Source organism: Genypterus blacodes, unplaced genomic scaffold (assembly GCF_046128005.1).
Source record: "Genypterus blacodes isolate CSIRO-AG114 ecotype Tasmania unplaced genomic scaffold, CSIRO-AGI_Gbla_v1 ptg000363l_1, whole genome shotgun sequence".
Taxonomy (NCBI): domain Eukaryota; kingdom Metazoa; phylum Chordata; class Actinopteri; order Ophidiiformes; family Ophidiidae; genus Genypterus; species Genypterus blacodes.
In genome coordinates this window covers 60,001-80,000 of record NW_027467146.1, presented here as the reverse complement: position 1 = coordinate 80,000, position 20,000 = coordinate 60,001, and the positions used below count along the sequence as shown (strand labels likewise).

The 20,000-nt window shown below is 51.0% G+C and overlaps 1 protein-coding gene across 3 annotated transcripts in view; it reads left to right on the top strand.

Annotated features, from left to right (window-relative positions):
• fhit (fragile histidine triad diadenosine triphosphatase) overlaps positions 1-20,000 on the top strand; it is a 45,735-nt gene that overhangs the window by 24,903 nt on the left and 832 nt on the right. For all 3 annotated transcript variants that reach the window (XM_076138371.1, XM_076138370.1, XM_076138369.1), the window contains 4 exons: positions 10,758-10,903; positions 12,147-12,176; positions 16,034-16,102; positions 19,992-20,000. The exon at positions 19,992-20,000 is cut by the window's right edge and continues 102 nt beyond it. In XM_076138371.1, the coding sequence (XP_075994486.1) occupies positions 10,758-10,903; positions 12,147-12,176; positions 16,034-16,102; positions 19,992-20,000 (254 nt within the window). The remainder of the gene's footprint in view (positions 1-10,757; positions 10,904-12,146; positions 12,177-16,033; positions 16,103-19,991) is intronic.

Below are 20,000 nucleotides of genomic sequence, written 5' to 3'. Positions count from 1 at the left end.
ACTATTTAAATGCTAATCTGACCTCCTGTGTGTGTGTTAGTGTGTGTGTGTGTGTGTGTGTGTGTGTGTGTCTGTGTGTGCAGCAGTTGAGACTAAGAATGCAGCAGACTGATAAGAGATGATTTCTATTAAAATCTGCTTTACTCCTGTAAAAATTTCTCTCTGTCTCTCTCTCTTTGTCTCTCTGTCTCTGTCTGTCTCTCTCTCTCACTCTCTCTCCCCCCCTCTCTCTCTCTCTCTGTCTCCCTCCTCCCACTCCCCCCTCTCTCTCTCTCTCTCTGTCTCCCTCCTCCCCTCCCCCCCTCTCTCTGTCCCTTCCTTGTCCAGTTCCTTCAGTCTTCCCTTGTTTCCTGTCCTTGTCCCTGTTGTTGGTGTCCAGATGTTATTAGTGTGTCTGTCTGTCCTCTGAGACGTTTTCCTCCTGTAAACCTGTGCAGCTTCCTGTCAGCAGAGCTGTGAGGGTGTTGCTTTATTTCTTGACGTGGTTGCGTTGTTTTGTGTGTGTGTGTGTGTGTGTGTGTGTGTGTGTGTTGTGTGTGTGTGTGTGTGTGTGTGTGTGTGTGTGTGTGTGTCCAGATGTTTCCTCCCTGGATAACAGGACAGAGCGACACTTCCAGAGTGGAGTGCAGATATAACAGAGTTACACACAGGAATTAAATCTCCCAGCAGCTGGAAGGCATCTGCTCCTGTGTGTGTGTATGTGTGTGTGTGTGTTTGTGTGTGTGTGTGTGTTTTCTCTCTTTTTGTGTCAATCAAGTTTTTCCTCATAAAGTCAGAGCGTTGCTTCTCACTGGTATCAGATCCATAAAGTGATCAATCACCTTCAGATGATCAACATGGTGCAGACAGAGCCCAGCTGGGTTCACAAGGTGCTGATGGAGGCCCAGGAGACGTAATCAGCATGGCTCAGTCACTTCTTCAGCTCTGAGCTTCACACTTTAATCATCTACAGCCTCTCATGTCTGCTCTTCATATGAAGGACTCACAATGACACTCCTCCTCCTCCTCCTCCATCTCTTCCTCCTCCCCTCCTTCCTCCTCCTCCGCCTCCTCCACCTCTTCCTCCTCTTCCTCCACCTCTTCCTCCACCTCCACCTCTGTCTCCTCTTCCTCTTCCATACTGCTTCCTGTTTGGCGCCTCCATCAAAACATGAATGTGCTGAACAAAGTCTCATCTCCATTTGAAAAACATCTTTAGATCTATTTTTGATGTTTTAAGGTCAAAGGTTAAATGGTTGTTTTCCAGGTGAGGCCATGGTTGAGCTGCTTGTTGTGTTTGAATGTGTTGTGTTTGAATGAAGCAGAGTGGGACTCAGCGTGTTGATGATGAGCTGCAGACTCATGATCGCTCACAGTAATCAGAGAGATTTGAGACGACTCATCTCAATACATCTAAATATATTATAATCTGTGTCTCATTAGCATGACAGGGGACAGAGACGGGGACGGGCCGGGCAGCTGAGCCTGACTGACAGCTGGGTGTCGCTTTATAATCACAACGACTCAGGGATTAGAATAGATCGGCATAAAGATCCAGTCAGTCATTACCGCCTGCACTTTAGTGCCGTTTAGCACGTTAGCTTGATGAGGAGGAACCTTCTGACATGCAGGAGACACCAGGTGATCCCAAGTGCTTCACATGAAACTGAAGAAAACAACTCCAGGAAGTAGAAACCAATTCCTCCTTTAGGCCTCATGGTGTTTGGAGCTTCAGGTGTTTGGAGCTTCAGGCGTTTGGAGCTTCAGGCGTTTGGAGCTTCAGGCGTTTGGAGCTTCAGGCGTTTGGAGCTTCAGGAGTTTGGAGCTTCAAGCGTTTGGAGCTTCAGATGTTTGGAGCTTCAGGTGTGTGAAGGCGTGGAGGTGCAGCATCACAAACATCTGAGCAGTGGCCACTTCTTATATCAGTTATTGCCAACAAACTGTTGTGTTTATGTTCAGAGCATCAAAGCAGAACAAACTTCTCCTCTGCTCACCAGTGCAGCCAGGAGGTTCCTAGAGGATCCGACCCTAAATACCGACCAGGTGACACCTTAGAGCTGTGACTTATTACAGCCCAGGAGTCTCCAGGTGACCTCTGACCCTGAGCGCTCCTCTAATGTGCCCTCAGTGTGTTTCCCCTCAGCCCGTCTGTCCCTCAGCCTGCTCATCAGACTGAGCTTCACCAGGTCGCTCTGTTCACTCCTCTTCACCTTACTAACTAAAGCACATCCGGGGGGGGGGAAGTGCGCGTGTGTGTGTGTGTGTATGTGTGTGTGTGTGTGTGTGTGTGTGTGTGTGTGTGTGTGTGTGTGTGTGTGTGTGTGTGTGTGTGTGTGTAGTGGGGGGGCACATGGGACTCCATAGAAACGACCTCGTCCATTATCAGAAATCCCTCTGCTTGTTTTTCTTCAGCTTCCCTCCGTCTCCCTCAGCCTGTCTGTCCCTCGGCCTGTCTGTCCCTCCATCACAGTCAGACGCTGTGCAGCCGTCGCTCTCACACTGAACAATAAGCAGCCATGTCATTGACTTTAATGTGTTGTGACGCCTGAATCAAACACTAATTACTCACAGCTCGGTCTCAGCTCTCACACCGGGCACTCCACTAATGTAGCTTAGTCTGATCAGCCTCGTGCGTCTGAGAACCAAAGGAGGCTTTACTAAAACACTGTGACTCACACAAGCAGGTGATGTTGGTGAGTTCAGTGATGAAGATGGAGATCATGTTTGCTCTCTAACAGAACTGAGCCTGATCATGTTCTACTGAGAGCATTCAGACAAACAGGACTCAGCTCAACCTGAGCTCAGCTGATGATAACAGGAAGTAGAGTTACCTTAGTAATTACAGCTCAGTGTGCACGGTGATGGTCCCACATGAGAGCGCAGGCTGCCTCTTCACATCATCACACTCTTCCTCATGCTAATATGAGGCGTCGCATGTGAAGTAAACACACGTGTGAAGGCTGAGAGGGTTGAGTTTGTTATGTTTCTTCATCACATTTATGGAAAAGAGCCTATTTACAGCATTACTGCACTGGAGAGAGAGAGAGAGAGAGAGAGAGAGACGGTGAGGAGGGAGAGACTGAGAGGGAGAGAGAGAGAGGAGGGAGAGAGAGAGAGAGAGAGAGAGAGAGAGAGAGAGAGAGAGAGGAGGGAGAGACTGAGAGGGAGAGAGAGAGAGGAGGGAGAGAGAGAGAGAGAGAGAGAGAGAGAGAGAGAGAGAGAGAGAGGAGGGAGAGACGGTGAGGAGGGAGAGATGTCCCACCTGTTTCAGTCTGAGACCCCTCCATTGCTCGTCCAGGTGGATCTTCAGGATGAAGCTCAGTTCTGTTTGTGCTGCAGCTCTGAGCTCAGCCTGAGTGTGACTGAGCAGAAGAAAGAGAGAATTTGAGCTGAGAGATGAGCTGAGGCCTCACAGCTCCATTACATCATCGGCTCATCAATCAGCCAGAACAACGTTAACAAACAAATCAGCTGGAACTCAACTCACTTTTATTCATTTGGTTTCCTGACAGGGAAGCAGTCAACTCTCTCTCACTCCCCCCTCTCTCCCTCCTCTCTCTCCCTTTTCTCTCTCTCTCACTCTCCCTCCCCTCTCTCCCTCCTCTCCGTCTTTCTCTCACTCTCCCTCCCCTCTCTCCCTCCTCTCCGTCTTTCTCTCTCTCTCTCTCACTCCCTCCTCCCCGTCCCTCCCTCCTCTCAGTCTCTCTCTCTCTCTCTCACTCTCCCTCCCCTCTCTCCCTCCTCTCCATCTCTCCGTCTCACTCTCCCTCCCCTCTCTCCCTCCTCTCCGTCTTTCTCTCTCTCTCTCTCTCACTCCCTCCTCCCCGTCCCTCCCTCCTCTCAGTCTCTCTCTCTCTCTCTCTCTCTCCCTCCTCACCGTCTCTCCCTCCTCACCATCTCTCCCTCCTCTCTATCTCTCTCTCCCTCTCAGTCTCTCCCTCCTCTCCGTCTCTCCCTCCTCTCCATCTTTCTCTCTCTCTCCCTTTTCTCTCTCTCACTGTGCCTCCCTCCCTCCTCTCAGTCTCTCTCTCTCTCTCTCCCTCCTCACTGTCTCTCCCTCCTCTCTCTCTCTGTACCTCCTCTCAGTCTATTTTTCTCTCTCCCTTTCAGTCTCTCCCTCCTCTCCGTCTCTCTCTCTCTCTCCCTTCTCTCTCTTTCTTACTGTCCCTTCCCTCTCTCCCTCCCCTCAGTCTTTCTCTCTCTCTCTCTCTCCCTCCTCTCTCTCCCTCCCCTCTCTCCCTCCTCTCCGTCTTTCTCTCTCTCTCTCTCCCTCCTCACCGTCTCTCCCTCCCCTCCATCTCTCCCACCTCTCCCTCTCTCTCCCTTCTCTCTCTCTCTCTCTCACTCCCTCGTCCCTGACCCTCCCTCCTCTCAGTCTCTCTCTCTCTCTCTCTCTCCCTCCTCACCGTCTCTCCCTCCTCTCCATCTCTCCCTCCTCTCTCTTCCTCTCAGTCTCTCCCTCCTCTCTGTCTCTCCCTCCTCTCCGTCTTTCTCTCTCTCTCCCTTTTCTCTCTCTCTCACTGTCCCTCCCTCCCTCCTCTCAGTCTCTCTCTCTCTCTCTCTCCCTCCTCACCGTCTCTCCCTCCTCTCCATCTCTCCCTCCTCTCTCTTCCTCTCAGTCTCTCCCTCCTCTCTGTCTCTCCCTCCTCTCCGTCTTTCTCTCTCTCTCCCTTTTCTCTCTCTCTCACTGTTCCTCCCTCCCTCCTCTCAGTCTCTCTCTCTCTCTTTCTCCCTCCTCACCGTCTCTCCCTCCTCTCTCTCTCTCCCTCCTCTCAGTCTATTTTTCTCTCTCCCTCTCAGTCTCTCACTCCTCTCCGTCTTTCTCTCTCTCTCTCTCCCTCCTCTCTCTCTCTCTCCCTCCTCTCAGTCTATTTTTCTCTCTCCCTCTCAGTCTCTCCCTCCTCTCCGTCTTTCTCTCTCTCTCTCCCCCTCCTCTCTCTCTCTCTCCCTCCTCTCCGTCTTTCTCTCTCTCTCTCCCCCTCCTCTCTCTCTCTCTCTCCCTCCTCTCTGTCTTTCTCTCTCTCTCTCCCTCCCCTCTCTCCCTCCTCTCAGTCTCTCTCTCTCTCTCTCTCCTGGGGGCGGAGCTCTGCCCGCTGACACGTTTCCTGTTCTAGTCACTTCTTCCTCTCTGGTTATTTATTATTATTTATGAGCGTTGTCCCGGCGGTGTAGATGCTTTTTTAATTTGTTGTATTAATTCTGTTTGCGATGTTAAACTGGCTGCAGATTAAATTTTAAAGTCAAATGTTTCCTTAAAGTCTGCGAGGCGAAGTCGTTAGCGTGCTTAGCGTTTAGCGGTCGCGGCTCTGAAGACTTCCTGAACTTTTAATGAAAAGGCGTGTTGTCATCTGTTTGAGTGACAGGTAGTTTGTTGGGTTGAGTCTGTCCGCTGAGATTAAAGGAGCATTCTGTCCACGTGAGCGTCGCTCTGTTTGTCTTCTTGACCGCACAACAAGCGGCGCTGAGTAATGAGGCCGCGGCAAATTAGGCAGCCTGATGAACTCTCCAATATACAGCAGGGCTCCACAAACGCTTTCTCTCTCTGCTCTAATGGAGTCTGAAAAGAGCTGATGTGAGAGTGTGGCCTCAGGGGGAGGACAGACAGACAGACAGACAGACAGACAGACAGACAGACAGACAGACAGACAGAGACGGGTGGAGCTGTGGGGGAGACGTGTTAACGCGTTAACTGACATCTGCCCCCTCCGTGCTGAATGATGACAGCCGAGGGGTCTGTCTGTCTGTCTGTCTGTCTGTCTGTCTGTCTGTCTGTCTGTCTGTGTCTGTCTGTCCTCACTTCATCTCTACTCGTCTGCTGTTTTTTTGCGTCTTCTTTTGTTGTGAACCTTGCAACACTTTGAGTCCATGGTGTGGGGGTGGAGCACACCTGGGGGCGGAGCACACTCGGGGGGCGGAGCACAGTCAGGGGGCGGAGCACAGTCAGCACACCATCAGAAGTGGCGGCTTGTAGCTTTGAGGTCCTCAATCTTTTTTGGACATCTAACAGAAGACCAAACATGTGACAGGTGGATGTTGTCATGGCAATAATCCAACTTTCCCTCCCTGGGCTGAGGGAGTGAGGTCATGTCTGTGATTGTGTGTCTATACTGTATGTAGTGTGTGTGTGTGTGTGTGGCTCATCAGATTGACTCTCCTCAGTAATTGCAGTGATTTGCAGCAGAATAAAGAATCAAAGCGGTGAAAAGAGAAATTAAAGCTCCCACTGAACTAAACGCTCTTAATTGGTTTAATTACAGAGTTGATCAGCAAACAGGAAGCTGAAAGCTGCTCTGGCTGCAGGCTCAGCAGACACGAACCTCCTCTCCATCTTTGTTTAACCCTTTGAGGCCTGCAGGTGATTGAAGGGGGCGTGGCTCAGCGTTTATATTGATCCATCATCAGATCAGAGCCCATTCAGCCTCCAGGGGATCGATGAGACAAAGCTGCTCCTGGTTTCTCCTCCTCGTCCCTCAGGCTGACGTCCATCTGACTCCATGGAGGTCTGAGGACCAACCTGAAGGAGCTGTAGAGACCTCTCATGTGCTCTGACTGAAGGTCTCAACATGGATGCTCTTCTCCTCCTCCTCTCTCTTGGCAGAGTGCCAGAGGAAGCCGTCTGTGGCTGTAAAGGAGCTGATGTGTTTCACCTGCAGCCTGAAGGTCACATGAAGGTCACATGAAGGTCTGTCGGAGCTCAACCTCACTGTTGGTCACTGTGAACTGTGACTGACACATGTGAAGCTCCTCACCTGCTGACCTTCATCCTGTAGTGTTACCCGAATGGTTCAGGCTTGTTTGTCTTCCTCTTCCTCCTCCTCCCCCTCCCCCTCTTCTTCCTCCTATCCCTCCTCCTGGTCCTCCTCCTCTCCTTCCTCTTCTTCCTCCTCCTCTTTCTCTCCCTCATCCTCTCTCTCTTCCTCCTCTTCCTCTCCTTCCTCCTCTTCCTCCTCCTCTTCCTCAGCCTCCTCCTCTCTCTCTTCCTCCTCTTCCTCTTCCTCCTCCTCTTCCTCTTCCTCCTCCTCTCCCTCTTCCTATACCTACTCTTATTCCTCATCCTCTCCCTCCTCCTCTTCCTCTTCCTCCTCCTATCCCTCTTCCTCCTCTTCCTCCTCCTCTCCCTCTTCCTATCCCTACTCTTCTTCCTCCTCCTCTCCCTCCTCCTCTTGCTCTTCCTCCTCCTCTTCCTCTTCTCTTTTTTGAACAGTTAGGCTTTGTAGGCAGAAAATGAAAGTAAAACAAGAAAAGTTCTGCTTGATTAGTCAGAAGAAGGAAACCAAGAGGAGTCTGAGTGACGTCGTGACTCAGTGTGCAGGCGGGGCCTGGGAGGCTGGGTGCTGTGGAGCTCATCTTCATCTGAGAGGTACGATGGAATGCTTCCAGCTGATTGATGGTGTTTGCATGTGTGTGTGTATCAGTGAATCCATCACAGCTCTGCAGCTAACAGGATTATTTATCCTGCGCTTCATATTTCCATCATTAATCAGGGAGCGCTGGAGCCGCCGAGTCCTTTGGCCCTCACAGCGGGGGGGCGGGGCTCTGCCCTTGTCTTCAGGTAAAGGTTCTGCCGGGATCGTAGATCACATCACAGCCGCGGGCGCTCGGCAGCTAAACGGCTTTCCCGTCCCCCTCAGGCGGCGCTCGGCTGCTCGGCTGTCACTTAAGCCTGATCCATCTCATCGCTGTGATTTGATTTTGGATTCATTCTGTCTGCTGGAGTGAGACTTCCTGTCTGAGGTGGGATTATAGGAACAACCCCTACGTCTGCTGGGCTCATATCAAGCGTTTGGGTCATGATCCTGATGGTTGAGGCTGATCCTGATGGTTGAGGCTGATCCTGATGGTTGAGGCTGATCCTGATGGTTGAGGCCGATCCTGATGGTTGAGGCTGATCCTGATGGTTGAGACTGATCCTGATGGTTGAGGCTGATCCTGATGGTTGAGGCTGATCCTGATGGTTGAGGCCGATCCTGATGGTTGAGGCCGATCCTGATGGTTGAGACTGATCCTGATGGTTGAGGCTGATCCTGATGGTTGAGGCTGATCCTGTCTCTCCTTGATGCTCACACTCTAAATGTTTATTCCACCTTTCAGATTTGTTACTGCAGCTGTATTCTATGAGATGCTGACTGCCACATGAGCTCAGTAGAAGAAGAACGCTGCAGACAGAGTGACAGAGTGTTTCAGGCGCTTTGTGAATCTTTATGGAGGTTTGAAGCTCGTCTGACGAGACCTCCGCCGTCTCATCCGGCGTCTCTTCTTCTCTAATCACTGCCAATCAGCTCTAAACTCCATTCAGCCGCCGGCGAAGGAATCTCATCTCCTCAGACAAAAGAACAGAATCTTCAGCACAAAGCCTGTCAGACCTCAATGGAGGCGCTGAAATGAAATTCAGATTGTATTTTCTTGGCTCTTGCTCGTCTCTCACCCCTGTTGTTTTGGCGGTGCCAGCAGTGATGTATGTTTTGGGCGGCGTGTTGGAGCGAGGAGACGTGTTTGAGCTGGAGGCAGACTCCTGATGAGCGCCGGCTTTGTTCCTCTGAAAGGAACATGATGGGCCGCACTTATTCTGCTCTGAGCCGCCTGTCAGCCCAGAACACCTACAGCTTCATCCTCACGCCTCCGCCTCTGACTGACGCACGACCAAGAGCACGGCACGCTGTCTGAAACACGCCGAGCCGTCTGATCCACGCCGGCTCACCTCACTGTTACTGCACACCAAGGCTTCGCTCCTTCATCGCCTAAAGGAGCGGCTCTTCAAAATCCAACACAGAACCACAACTACAGACCGTGGCGTCACGTGGCGTCATGTGATGTGTGTGTGGCGGTTTGTGACGGTGTGTGGCGTCACTTGAAGTGGCGTGAGCGGTGAACATTTGCACCGTGTCTGCGTCTGTTGTTTTCCTGTTCTGCTCTGTTTGTCTGTTCCGATGCTTTCCTGTTCTGACGCTCCAGAGTTCTTCCCTCTCTCCGGTCTGTGGCGTTGCTTCATGAGCCTCAGGGCGGCGCTCACACGTGGAGACGTCACACACACACACACTCAGCCTCCAGCTCTTTCTGTGTGAGCAGAGTGAGCCAGCTGAGGACCTGATAGAGGACTGAATGAGTGCCTGTCAGCAGGGAGGCCGGGAAACAAACGACTCATGAAGGAGGAGCATTAAAGAGCGGCGGCTCTCCAGGCCTCAGGGAGGAGGAGGCGCACACTTCCTCCCTTTAGAGTCCAATCACCACAGAAATGACAACAAGTGCAACAACTGATCCCTGAGTGATTGATCATCAGAAATAATGATACTGTGTGTGTGGGGGTGAGGTGTGTGTGTGTGTGGGGGGGGAGGGGGGGGGGGGGGCAGCCCAGATGTTTCCCCTCAGAGGGATGGTCCTCTGTAGTGGGTTGTGTGTTGTCGCTCTTCCAGCTCCTCAGCCTCCAGTGATTCAGACTCAGCCTGGTTGTGTTCAGATCATTATGGGATGTGAGCAGATGGTTCCTGGCTCAAAGCCCCAGACTCCAGCAGCAGACAGGAGAGGAGACGAGGGACAGATGGAAGTCTGCGTCTCTGAGCGGGACAAAGGGACGGACAGGAGACACACTGGCATGCTAAACACCACTGAGACTGTGTGTGTATGTGTGTGTGCGTGCGTGCGTGCGTGCGTGCGTGCGTGCGTGCGTGTATGTATGTGGGTGTGTGTGGGTGTGTGGTTGTGTGTGTGAGAGAGTGAGAGTGAGAGAGAGAGAGAGAAAGAGAGAGAGGGGGAGTGAGAGAGTGAGCGAGGGTGTGTGTGTCTGTGTGTGGGTGGGTGTGTGTGTATTTGCTGCACAGCCTCATCTCTCATGTGTGTGTGTGTCCTCCGTCACAGCAGGAGTTCAGCAAAGAAAGATATCAGCTCAAGTGATATCTGATTTCATTCCAGCACACACACACACACACACACACACACACACACACACACACACACACACACACACAGGAAGAGGGTAAAGTGATCATTTGTGTGTGTGTGTGTGTGTGTGTGTGTGTGTGTCTCTTGAGATGAATGGCTGGTAGACGAGGTCACTGTAGCATGAAATGCTAGGATGTAATCTTCCTCCCTCAACAGGAAGCTGCTTCATGAACTCCATGTCTCTCTCTCTGCTTTAACGTCTCCTCCTCCTCTTTCATCTGAATCATCTCAAAGCTTCACAAACGCTCCACTACCCTGAACCAAGGAGGCACAGTTCATACCTCCACCAAGGACACAAACCTAAAGTCAACATCAAGCCAGAATCTCATCATCCTCATCATCCTCACTCTCTACAGTGTGATCACGTCTGTCTGTCTGTCTGTCTGTCTGTCTGTCTGTCTGTCTGTCTGTCTGTCTGCCTGCCTGCCTGCCTGCCTGCCTGCCTGCCTGCCTGCCTGCCTGCCTGCCTGCCTGCCAGCCTGTCTGTCTGGTCACAGCGCTTCAGTCAGTGCTTCGTGTGTGTGTGTGTGTGTGTGAGTGAGATCAGTGATGAAGATGAGCAGTAAACACGGAGCAGCTCTGCATTGCATGTTTGGTCTCTAATAGAGAAATGAGCCTCAGCTGATAAAAACAGGAGGTAGCGTTACCATAGTAACTATAACAACAACATGTCCTCCCCTCTCCTCTTCTGTTCTCCAGCAGCTCCTCTGCTGCACAGCTCCCTTTGCTCCTCTTCTTCACATGTGGACCCTCTTCCTCTCTCTGTCCTCTCATGGTTCTGGTTCTGGTTCTGTGTGTTCAGGTGTTCTTGTCCCTGTGCTTCCTTGACTCAGCTGCTGCAGACGTGTTGGTTTGTCCGCTCAGACAGGTGGAGCGTTTCTGTGATCTTCGTGCGGACGAAGTGACCGATCTGTTCCTCAGCACGCAGAGAGTCGCCTCTCTGGTGGAGACGCACTTCAACGCCACGTCGCTCACCATCGCCATCCAGGTAAACTCACTCACAGTGAACAGGAAGTGGCACTGCGGCACACGCGTGTCGGTGCTTCAGTCAAAGTGCCGCTGAGTTATTTTGGATTGATGGAATATTTAGAGAGTCAAACTTTGTGGACTCTGTCTCAGACTAATGGAGTTGTTAAAGTGGATTTGTGAGTCCTGTCGGCGTTTCCGTGGTGATGGGGGCTAAATAGAGAGCTGACTGTGGCCCCCGACACTCTGGCTGCTCTGTTCTGCATAAGCAGTGATATATATGCTAATATGAAAATAGCACCTGGCTCTGTGAGCCGGCACCCAAAATTGTTTCACAGGTTTGGAGAGAAGACGAGGCGGAGTAATCTGGATCTGGATTTCATTTTCTTTGACTGCGAGGTGATGAGAAGTGATGATGGCAGATTAGTTGTGACAGCTGCAGGGTGACAGCGAGGGGGGGGGGCTCGTCTCCACGGGGACAGATAATAACGTGGCTGCATTCAGCCGGACCGCACAAACGCTCCATTGTTCCTGACAAATACAAAGAAACAACAGAGCTCCTCAGCTTTTCTTCCCTTTGTTCTGCGGCGTGTTAGAGTGATGAAGAATTCCATCATCACCTCCTGCTCACAAATAACAACGTGTAACCTCAACAAATGTGATCACACCTAATGCCACGCAGGAAACCAGTGTTAAAATGAGTTTATTGTCAGGAAATGAGAAGGAATTGTTCTGCAGAGCAGCTGCTCTCCCACTGCACACACACACACACACACACTCATTATGATGCCTATGATCTGTAGCTTCAGTTTACATTTCATATTCAGCAGAAGTCTTTAATGTCGTAGACTGAAACTAATCACAGAATTTCACTCTAACTTCACACATGAAGGTGGATTTGTGTTTTTGTGGATCCATGCTAACAGTTTCCCTTTGCTTCCAGTGTGTGTGCTAAGCTAGGCTAAACAGTCCTTTAACATCTGCTTGGTTTTTATTTCTGTTGTTTTAAATCTTTAAATGAGACGAGATCGTGTGTGTGTGTGTGTGTGTGTGTGTGTGTGTGTGTGCGTGTGTGCGTGCGTGCGTGCGTGGGTGCGTGGGTGCGTGCGTGTGTGTGTGTGTGTGCGTGTGTGCAGCGTTGATCTGAAATTATAATGTGAGTGAATCATTCAGCAGCAGTGTGATGATCCTACTGACTCTTGTGTCTCCCCCGTCTCCCCCTGTCTCCCCCCCCCCTCTCCCCCTTGCCCCTCCCTCTGCGTCAGGACGGCCCTGCAGCCGGACAAACGGTGAAGGTGAGAGTTTAATAATTCAGTGCAGTCTGAAAGTGAGCTGAGGCTCGGTGACTCCGACTCCATAAGGAGATAAAATAATGATGTCATGAATCATTCACACGTCTGTGGAGCTGAAAGGCACTGCCTCTTATTTTATTATACTTTAATTCCATCAAAGCTTCACTGAACTGTAGTCAATAATCAATAAGAGAAAAAGAGGAGAGGCAGTTTGACTGTGAAGATGAAAGAAAGAAAGAGAGAGCAGAAGAATTCATAACAACAGAATCAGACGGTAAAAAGATCACAATGACAGAAAAGCAAACGGGCTGTGAGGTCAGACCCAGGGGTCAGGGGTCAGGGGTCGGCAGGCTTCACTCTGATGGTTCACGTCTCACTCTGTCGCCATGGTAACTGATACTCCACAGCTGGCCTGGTCCAGAGCAGCAGGTGCCGTTAGCAGGTGTCGCTGAAATATGAAGCTCCGCCCCCCGATCAATCACCTGGTTTGTTTGATCTTCTTGACGTATCTTTTGGGGGCCAGGAGGCGGGGCCAGGAGGTGGCAGCTGTGGCAGCGTTCAGGTTTGAGTCCAGTCCTGATGTGGACTGAGCCTGATTGTGGGTTGAGCTGCGGTTGATCCAGTTTAGGCACCAAGGCGGCGTTCAGCTGAGCTTCCTTCCTGTTCAGACTCAGACTCCATGGAGACTCCTCTGTCTCAGATCCATGACTCAGCTCTTTTTGTGGTCACTTGAACTCTGACCCTCTGGGGGGTTTGATCCAGGTGGGCTCCCAAGGCACAGCGGAGCTGCAGGTGTGGAAGCAGCTGAACATCTTAAAAGATCTTTGATGAATGAAGGTTTCACACTGAACTGACGCTGTCATTTCCCACTGAGCCTGAACTCAGCACAATCATCTTCATATCTGATGAGGTCACAGTGAAGACAGGAAGTGTGAGTGTGTGTGTGTGTGTTTATATGAAAACAGATGATGTGAGCACAGCTGGACTCCTCCCCCATCCATCACACGGCTTTGTGCAATCAGACGCCAATAAAGGCTCGGCCTGATTGGATAAAGAGAGAGGAAGTTTATAAGAGAGACGCAAATAAACTCTGATAAACACACCGCCTGAAGACCTGTGTGTGTGTGTGTGTGTGCCTCTGTGTGTGTGTGCCTCTGTGTGTGTGTGTGTGTGTGCCTCTGTGTGTGTGTGTGTGCCTCTGTGTGTGTGTGTGTGTGTGCCTCTGTGTGTGTGTGTGTGTGTGTGTCTCTGTGTGTGTGTGTGTGCCTCTGTGTGTGTGTGCCTGTGTGTGTGTGTGAGTGATGGAGCTGTTTGCTGGTTGATTACAGTGATTCATCTTGTGTGCAGACTGTGAACAGGCTGAATGTTTCATATTTGACTTCAGCTCTCTGTTCTGCTCACTGCTCCGTGTTGAAGCTTTAGGAGTAAAGTGAAGTCATACATGTAACAGAGTGACATCATCAGGATCCAAACACGCTCAGGTCGTGCGTCAGAGGACTCAGCACGCTCTCTGGTCTCTGCTCACTGAGATGAACCAATGAAAGCTCACCAATCTGAGGAGACTCCTTGTACTTTGGGGTGAGAGCAGTGCATTATGGGAAGGCTCTCTTCTTCTAATCATCTGGGTCTGCGTTCATTAAGGAGAGAGCAGCTGTTTGAGACAAAGAGCGTTTTCCTGCCTGTCTGACTGGATTTCACCTCCGTCTGCTGAGTGGAGGTGGAAGCTTATTCTCCTCGTTCGTTTCCGCACTTACACGCTAATTAAGAGACATCTGCTTTGATCATTCACTCTAACGGCGTGCGCAGGTACGTCGCCTCCACGTGGAGGAAACAACAGTGACTTCCTGTCTGAGGGGAGGTCGACACGCGGCGCTGCATGAAGGACGTTCTGTCTGAGCGCTCCCAATCTTCACACACGGGATGATTGACTAATTATTGACAGGGAACAGCCTGGGGGAGAGCTCCGCCCACCCAGAGGGCGACTGAAAGACTGACAGCGAACCATGACCTCCACATCTGCAAGCTGTGTCCTCAGCCAATCAGAGAGCAGCAGAACTCTGAGGCCGCCTCACCAAGGACGCAACACACTGCAGCACACAGCCTACACCTGATCTACACCTGATCTACACCTGATCTACACCAGATCTACACCTGATCTGCACCTGATCTACACCTGATCTTCACCTGATCCACACCTGATCCACACCTGATCCACACCTGATCCACACCTGATCTACACCTGATTTACACCTGATCCACACCTGATGCACACCTGATCTACACCTGATCTACACCTGATCCACACCTGATCCACACCTGATCCACACCTGATGCACACCTGATCTACACCTGATCCACACCTGATCCACACCTGATCCACACCTGATATACACCTGATCTACACCAGATCTGCACCCGATCCACACCTGATCTACACCTGATCCACACCTGATCCACACCTGATCTACACCTGATTTACACCAGATCTGCACCCGATCCACACCTGATCTACACCTGATCCACACCTGATCTACACCTGATTTACACCAGATCTGCACCCGATCCACACCTGATCCACACCTGATCTACACCAGATCTACACCTGATCTTCACCTGATCTACACCTGATCCACACCTGATGCACACCTGATCTACACCTGATCTACACCTGATCCACACCTGATCCACACCTGATCCACACCTGATGCACACCTGATCTACACCTGATCTACACCTGATCTACACCTGATCCACACCTGATCCACACCTGATCCACACCTGATATACACCTGATCTACACCTGATCTACACCATCTTTGTGTGTACAGTACACAAACATTGCTGGACAGAAGGCAGATTGCTCCCCGTTTCCTGGACTTCCTCACCCTGGACTCTCAGTTTTGGAGACATGACTCCATTCTCCACAGGAGAAGGAGAAGAGGAGGCCTGCTGCTCAGACTGACAGCTGGAGAAGTTCAGCACCATGGAGAGCGTCTGGCCCTCACACTGGAAACCACCATCATGTGATGCACCAACATTCAGGGGAGGGGCTTCACACGGAGGGGAGGGGCTTCACACGGAGGGGAGGGGCTTCACATGCTGGACTCCTGCATCCTGCATGTCCGATGTTTCACTCCAACTTAATCAGCAAAACACAACATGGAAGATGAAATCTCCTTCTGTGTGTGTGTGTGTGTGTGTGTGCATGTGTGTGTGCATGTTTGTGTGTGTGCGTGCGTGTGTACGTGTGTATAAATGTTACAAACAAGATAACATTTGGAGGCCTCGGCGTTCAGAGCGTTTCCTGTTTAATGAGCTAATTTGCATAATGTCTGCATTATTAAATAAACCTTCAGACAGGAAACACAGGAGAGCTGGACACTGTGTGTGTGTGTGTGTGTGTGTGAGAGAGAGAGAGAGAGTGTGTTATAATTATTGGTTTATCAATGGTTCTTCTTCCGTTTTCTTCACTTTGGACTTTGTTGGTGCAGCACTTCCTGTTTGTGTGCTGTGTGTGGTTGAGGCGTCGCTCTGGGAGGAAGTGTGTGTGTGTGTGTGTGTGGCACAGACCAACAGGTTTGTGACAGGTTTGACATGGGGGGGGCAGGAGAAGTCAGTGAAAGTTTTAAAGCGTAAAAATAAGGAGTCTCTGCGGCGCTCAGGTGCTGGCTGGGTTCCTGCGCTCGCCCTCCTGTGATTTGTGTCGCGGCGGTGAAACGCTCCGCTCCGACTTCCTCGCCATCCTGAGGATTAATGAGGACTCCCCTCGGAAAGCGTCTTTGTCACGTCAGCCTGTCAAATGAGCCTCAGGGAAATCTGCCTATCACACAACAACATCCAAACTTTGTGTTCTCTTCCAGCACGTCCACGTTCACGTGCTGCCCAGGAAGACGGGCGACTTCCAGAGGAACGACAGCGTCTACGAGGAGGTAAGGTGCTCTTAGCTGTTTAGGAAGGAAATGCGCTTAGGATTTCTTGTGACCTGAAGTTCTTTTATCTACCTTTGTTGAACACACTTATTGTAAGTCCCTTTGGATAAAAGCGTCTGCTACATGACCCTGATGTAATCTAATGTGATGTAAGACCTCTGAACTCACACACACACGTGAAGCTTCTTAAGGCTTCTGGACTCCTGCAGCGTCTCTAAAGGTCACATGAGGTCACAGGACTTCACTTCCTCCTCCACGACCATAATTATAACAAAGACCAAACAGCTGTTAGACCTGTGAACCTGTGTCCTCACTGGGCTTCATTCAAAGGTCAAAACACTTCAGCTCTCAGTCCTGTGACCTTTCTGCTGCCTACAGAGTGAGGAGGAAGAGGAGGAGGAGGAGGAGATGAAGAACTTCAATATTGACCATAAATGTGACAAGAAGCTCAGCTCATTATTTTAGTCCCAACAGGTTTAACACTAAAAACACAAAGGGCACCTTAAGTGACCTGATCTTCATCATCTTCATCTCCTTCACCTCTGACCTCTGTGTGTTCCTCTGTCAGTGTGTAGATGTTCTTCTCCTCCTCCTCAGGTCTGTAGGTCTCTAATGGACCCTGATGGATCCATGAACACGTGCACAGGATCTAAGGACCTGGATCAGTAGGATCTGGGTCAGTAGGGTCTGGATCAGTAGGATCAGGATCTGGTGGTCCCTCAGTCCTCTTCAGATAGGAGCTCTGTGTCTCCAGGCAGAGCCGAGTGTCTATCAGAGCTACAAACATCAACCAGCAGCATCATGGAGCAGAGATGATTCAGAGAAGGACAGACAGGCTGAATGGATCTGCATCAGAACTGATCACTGGATTGATTATTGATCTACATTCAGATCTCCTGGGCTCATAAAGAGAAGGGGAGGGGGCAGAGAGATGTTCTCCTCCGCCGGCTGAGACACGGGGAACAGAACTGCAGAACAGAACTTTGGCTCCTCGCACAATAACCCTCATGATCACATGCAAATGAAAAACAAACCTATTTATATTTGGCTGCTGGGACGCTGCACGTTTCATTTCTTCCCTCGGGCTGGCGAGGAACTCCGGTGAAGTTGGTTTTTATTAGACGTGCTTATTAGAATATTCATATCAAACTCAGCGGTCATTGATATTCATTTGCTGCAGACTCTCTTGTTACAGATTCAGAATGTCAGAGAACTCTCAAACAGCCTGGAAGCCATGTTCATTATTTCCTTATTGAAGTGCCGCGCCTCCTCGCTGGGCTCACCGGGCGTGCCTGGGCCCCCGAGGTCCTGCCGCTTGCCGCTGTTTGTTCAGTCGCCTCTCACATGTTTAATTAAAGTTATTAGGAGCCACAGGTGAGTCGCTTCATTAGCACTCAGCTTCAGTCTGCTCCACACACACACACACACACACACACACACACACACACACCGCACATCTGCAGGGTTAAGGGCCCTGATGCATGCTGGGAGATTAGGACAACAACAACAGCGCCACCTAGAGGGACGACATCAGAGAGAGAAGGGACAGAGAGAGGGTGAGGCTGAGTAAGACAGGGAGAGGGAGAGAGAGAGGGGGGAGGGAGAGATAGAGAGAGTTCAATCTCTCCCTCTTAATGTCTTCCTCTCCATGTTTTCCTCTTCATCTCTTCCTCTTCCTCCTCGTCTCTTCCTCCTCGTCTCTTCCTCCTCGTCTCTTCCTCTTCATCTCTTCCTCCTCGTCTCTTCCTCCTTGTCTCTTCCTCTTCATCTCTTCCTCCTCGTCTCTTCCTCTTCATCTCTTCCTCCTCGTCTCTTCGTCTTGTGCAGTCATCGTTTTCGTGCTCCTGGTTCCATCTGTTGTCACTCAGTTGCAGGGCGCTGTAGCGTCACACGGTTCCTTCCTGATGTTCTGTAGATCATGTGACACGTCTGTGTGAGTGAAGTTCAGATGATGTCATCTCATCAGTATGATTGGCTTCTTATTGACGATGAGCTGCATCTGTTTGTGTCTGAACCATCATCTTAACAGGAAGTTGACGTGAGAGTTTCACCATAGCAACTGTAGTCAATGAGTCTGAGCTCTAAACACGTCAGGACAGACAGACGTGTGCAGGAGTCCAGGGGCCAGGAGGTGAACCGGGCTCAGCGTGGCTTCAGTCAGAGCTGGAGCTCCCTCTATGTTCACTCTCTGGTACTGCACTGCGTACAGACGCAGCTGAGGGCAGCTCTGAGAATAAATGATGATGAAGATGAAGGTTAACAAATAAAACTACAGCTTTATTATTATCATTATTTTAAATTCTTTTATTCTCGTTGTCTAGTTTTTGAAACATTTTCCCTCCTTGAGCAGATGTGTGAGTGTTCACGATGCAGATGTTAGAGGATGAGCCTCTTCCTCAGAGCCTCCTCCTCTTCCTCTTCTATTTGAGGCTGTGTGAACTTAAAGCACCCATGTGTGTCCTCGTCCTGTGGGACCTGTCACAGTTGTGTAGGAGCACGGGCGAGGACGTGACGGCCGCCCGCCGGTTAGGCTGTTTTTAATTTCTTGGGGGAATCCTACGGCGTGGCTCTGAGGCCGGGGGGTTTTGAACACGCCTCCTCGCCGCTCTGAGACGGGTCTCTGTGGTGTAAATGACTTTGGTGCTGGAGGTGGAAGTGGAAATGTGCTTCCTCCCCCGGTCTCTGCTGGGACCTGCAGCTGAATAGTAAACAGAGGGACGTCCAGGAGACGGTCAGGGACGTTATGGAGGCCGGCGTGATCGTGCCAGCTGAAGGCGTTCTCGCTGCTCTGGGCTCCAACAAAGCTCCTGTGGTTCAATTAAAGGATTCCATGTAAATGTGCTGCAGCGTAAACACAGGCTGGATCAGACTGAGCTCAGGTGGATCTGTGAGGGGGGCCAAGGGGGCCCGGGGGCTCCAGGGGCTCCAGGGGCTCCAGGGGCCCCTGAATGCACCTCACCACCTTCCACTTACTTCCCTTTGTGTTTGCGTGGAGGTTGGACGGACAGAAGAAGAGTGGATCACACGATCACATGACATCAGTTTTCTACACACAGATCTTAGTAGAGGACTTTAGTCTCTGAGTCTCTGAAGGATCTGGATCCTCTCTGCATCCGTACCTTCTCTCTGTCAGATCTGGGGTCAAAGGTCAGATGGTGCTGAGCTGAAGGAGCTCTGTGTGAAGGCTGAGTCATGCTGACTTGCAAAGGATATGTAGTTAGTCAGGCTGATGAAGAAGAAGATGAAGATGCACAAGCCTCAGAGCTGCAGAATCAATCAGTTAGCATGTGTGTGAACGTGTGTGTGTGTGCACCTGTGTGTGTGTGTGTGTGTGTGTGTGTGTGTGTGTGCATGTGTGTGTGTGCATGTGCATGTGCATGGGTGCACATGTGTGTGTGCACGTGTGTGTGTGTGTGCATGTGTGTGTGTGTGTGTGTGTGTGCACGTGTGTGTGTGTGCGCAGCACTCCTTATCAGTGGGAGTGTGTGGTCATGGCGACCCCTTGCTCGTCCAGTCTGACCTATGAAGTCACGACCCAGTGGCTGACTAACAGGCCTGGAAATGAGGTCACAGGAGGTCAATCAAGATCCATTTCTCTGTGTGGACAGGAAGGAGGTATGTGATGCCCTCTGGTGGTCAGGAGGAGAGAAGCAGTCAGTCTGCTTAGTCCCACAAAATCTATCAATTTAGGATTTCTTCACTTCCTGTAAGAAGTCGACGTGGTTCTTCTTACTGGCCAACAGCGCCCCCCTCTGAACGGCCACATGGGGGCGCTGCTGGCCTCCCGGCTGAACGGCCACATGGGGGTGCTGCTGGCCTCCCGGCTGAACGGCCACATGGGGGCGCTGCTGGCCTCCCAGCTGAACTCACAGCCAAACGTTTGTTCCAGCTGCAGAAC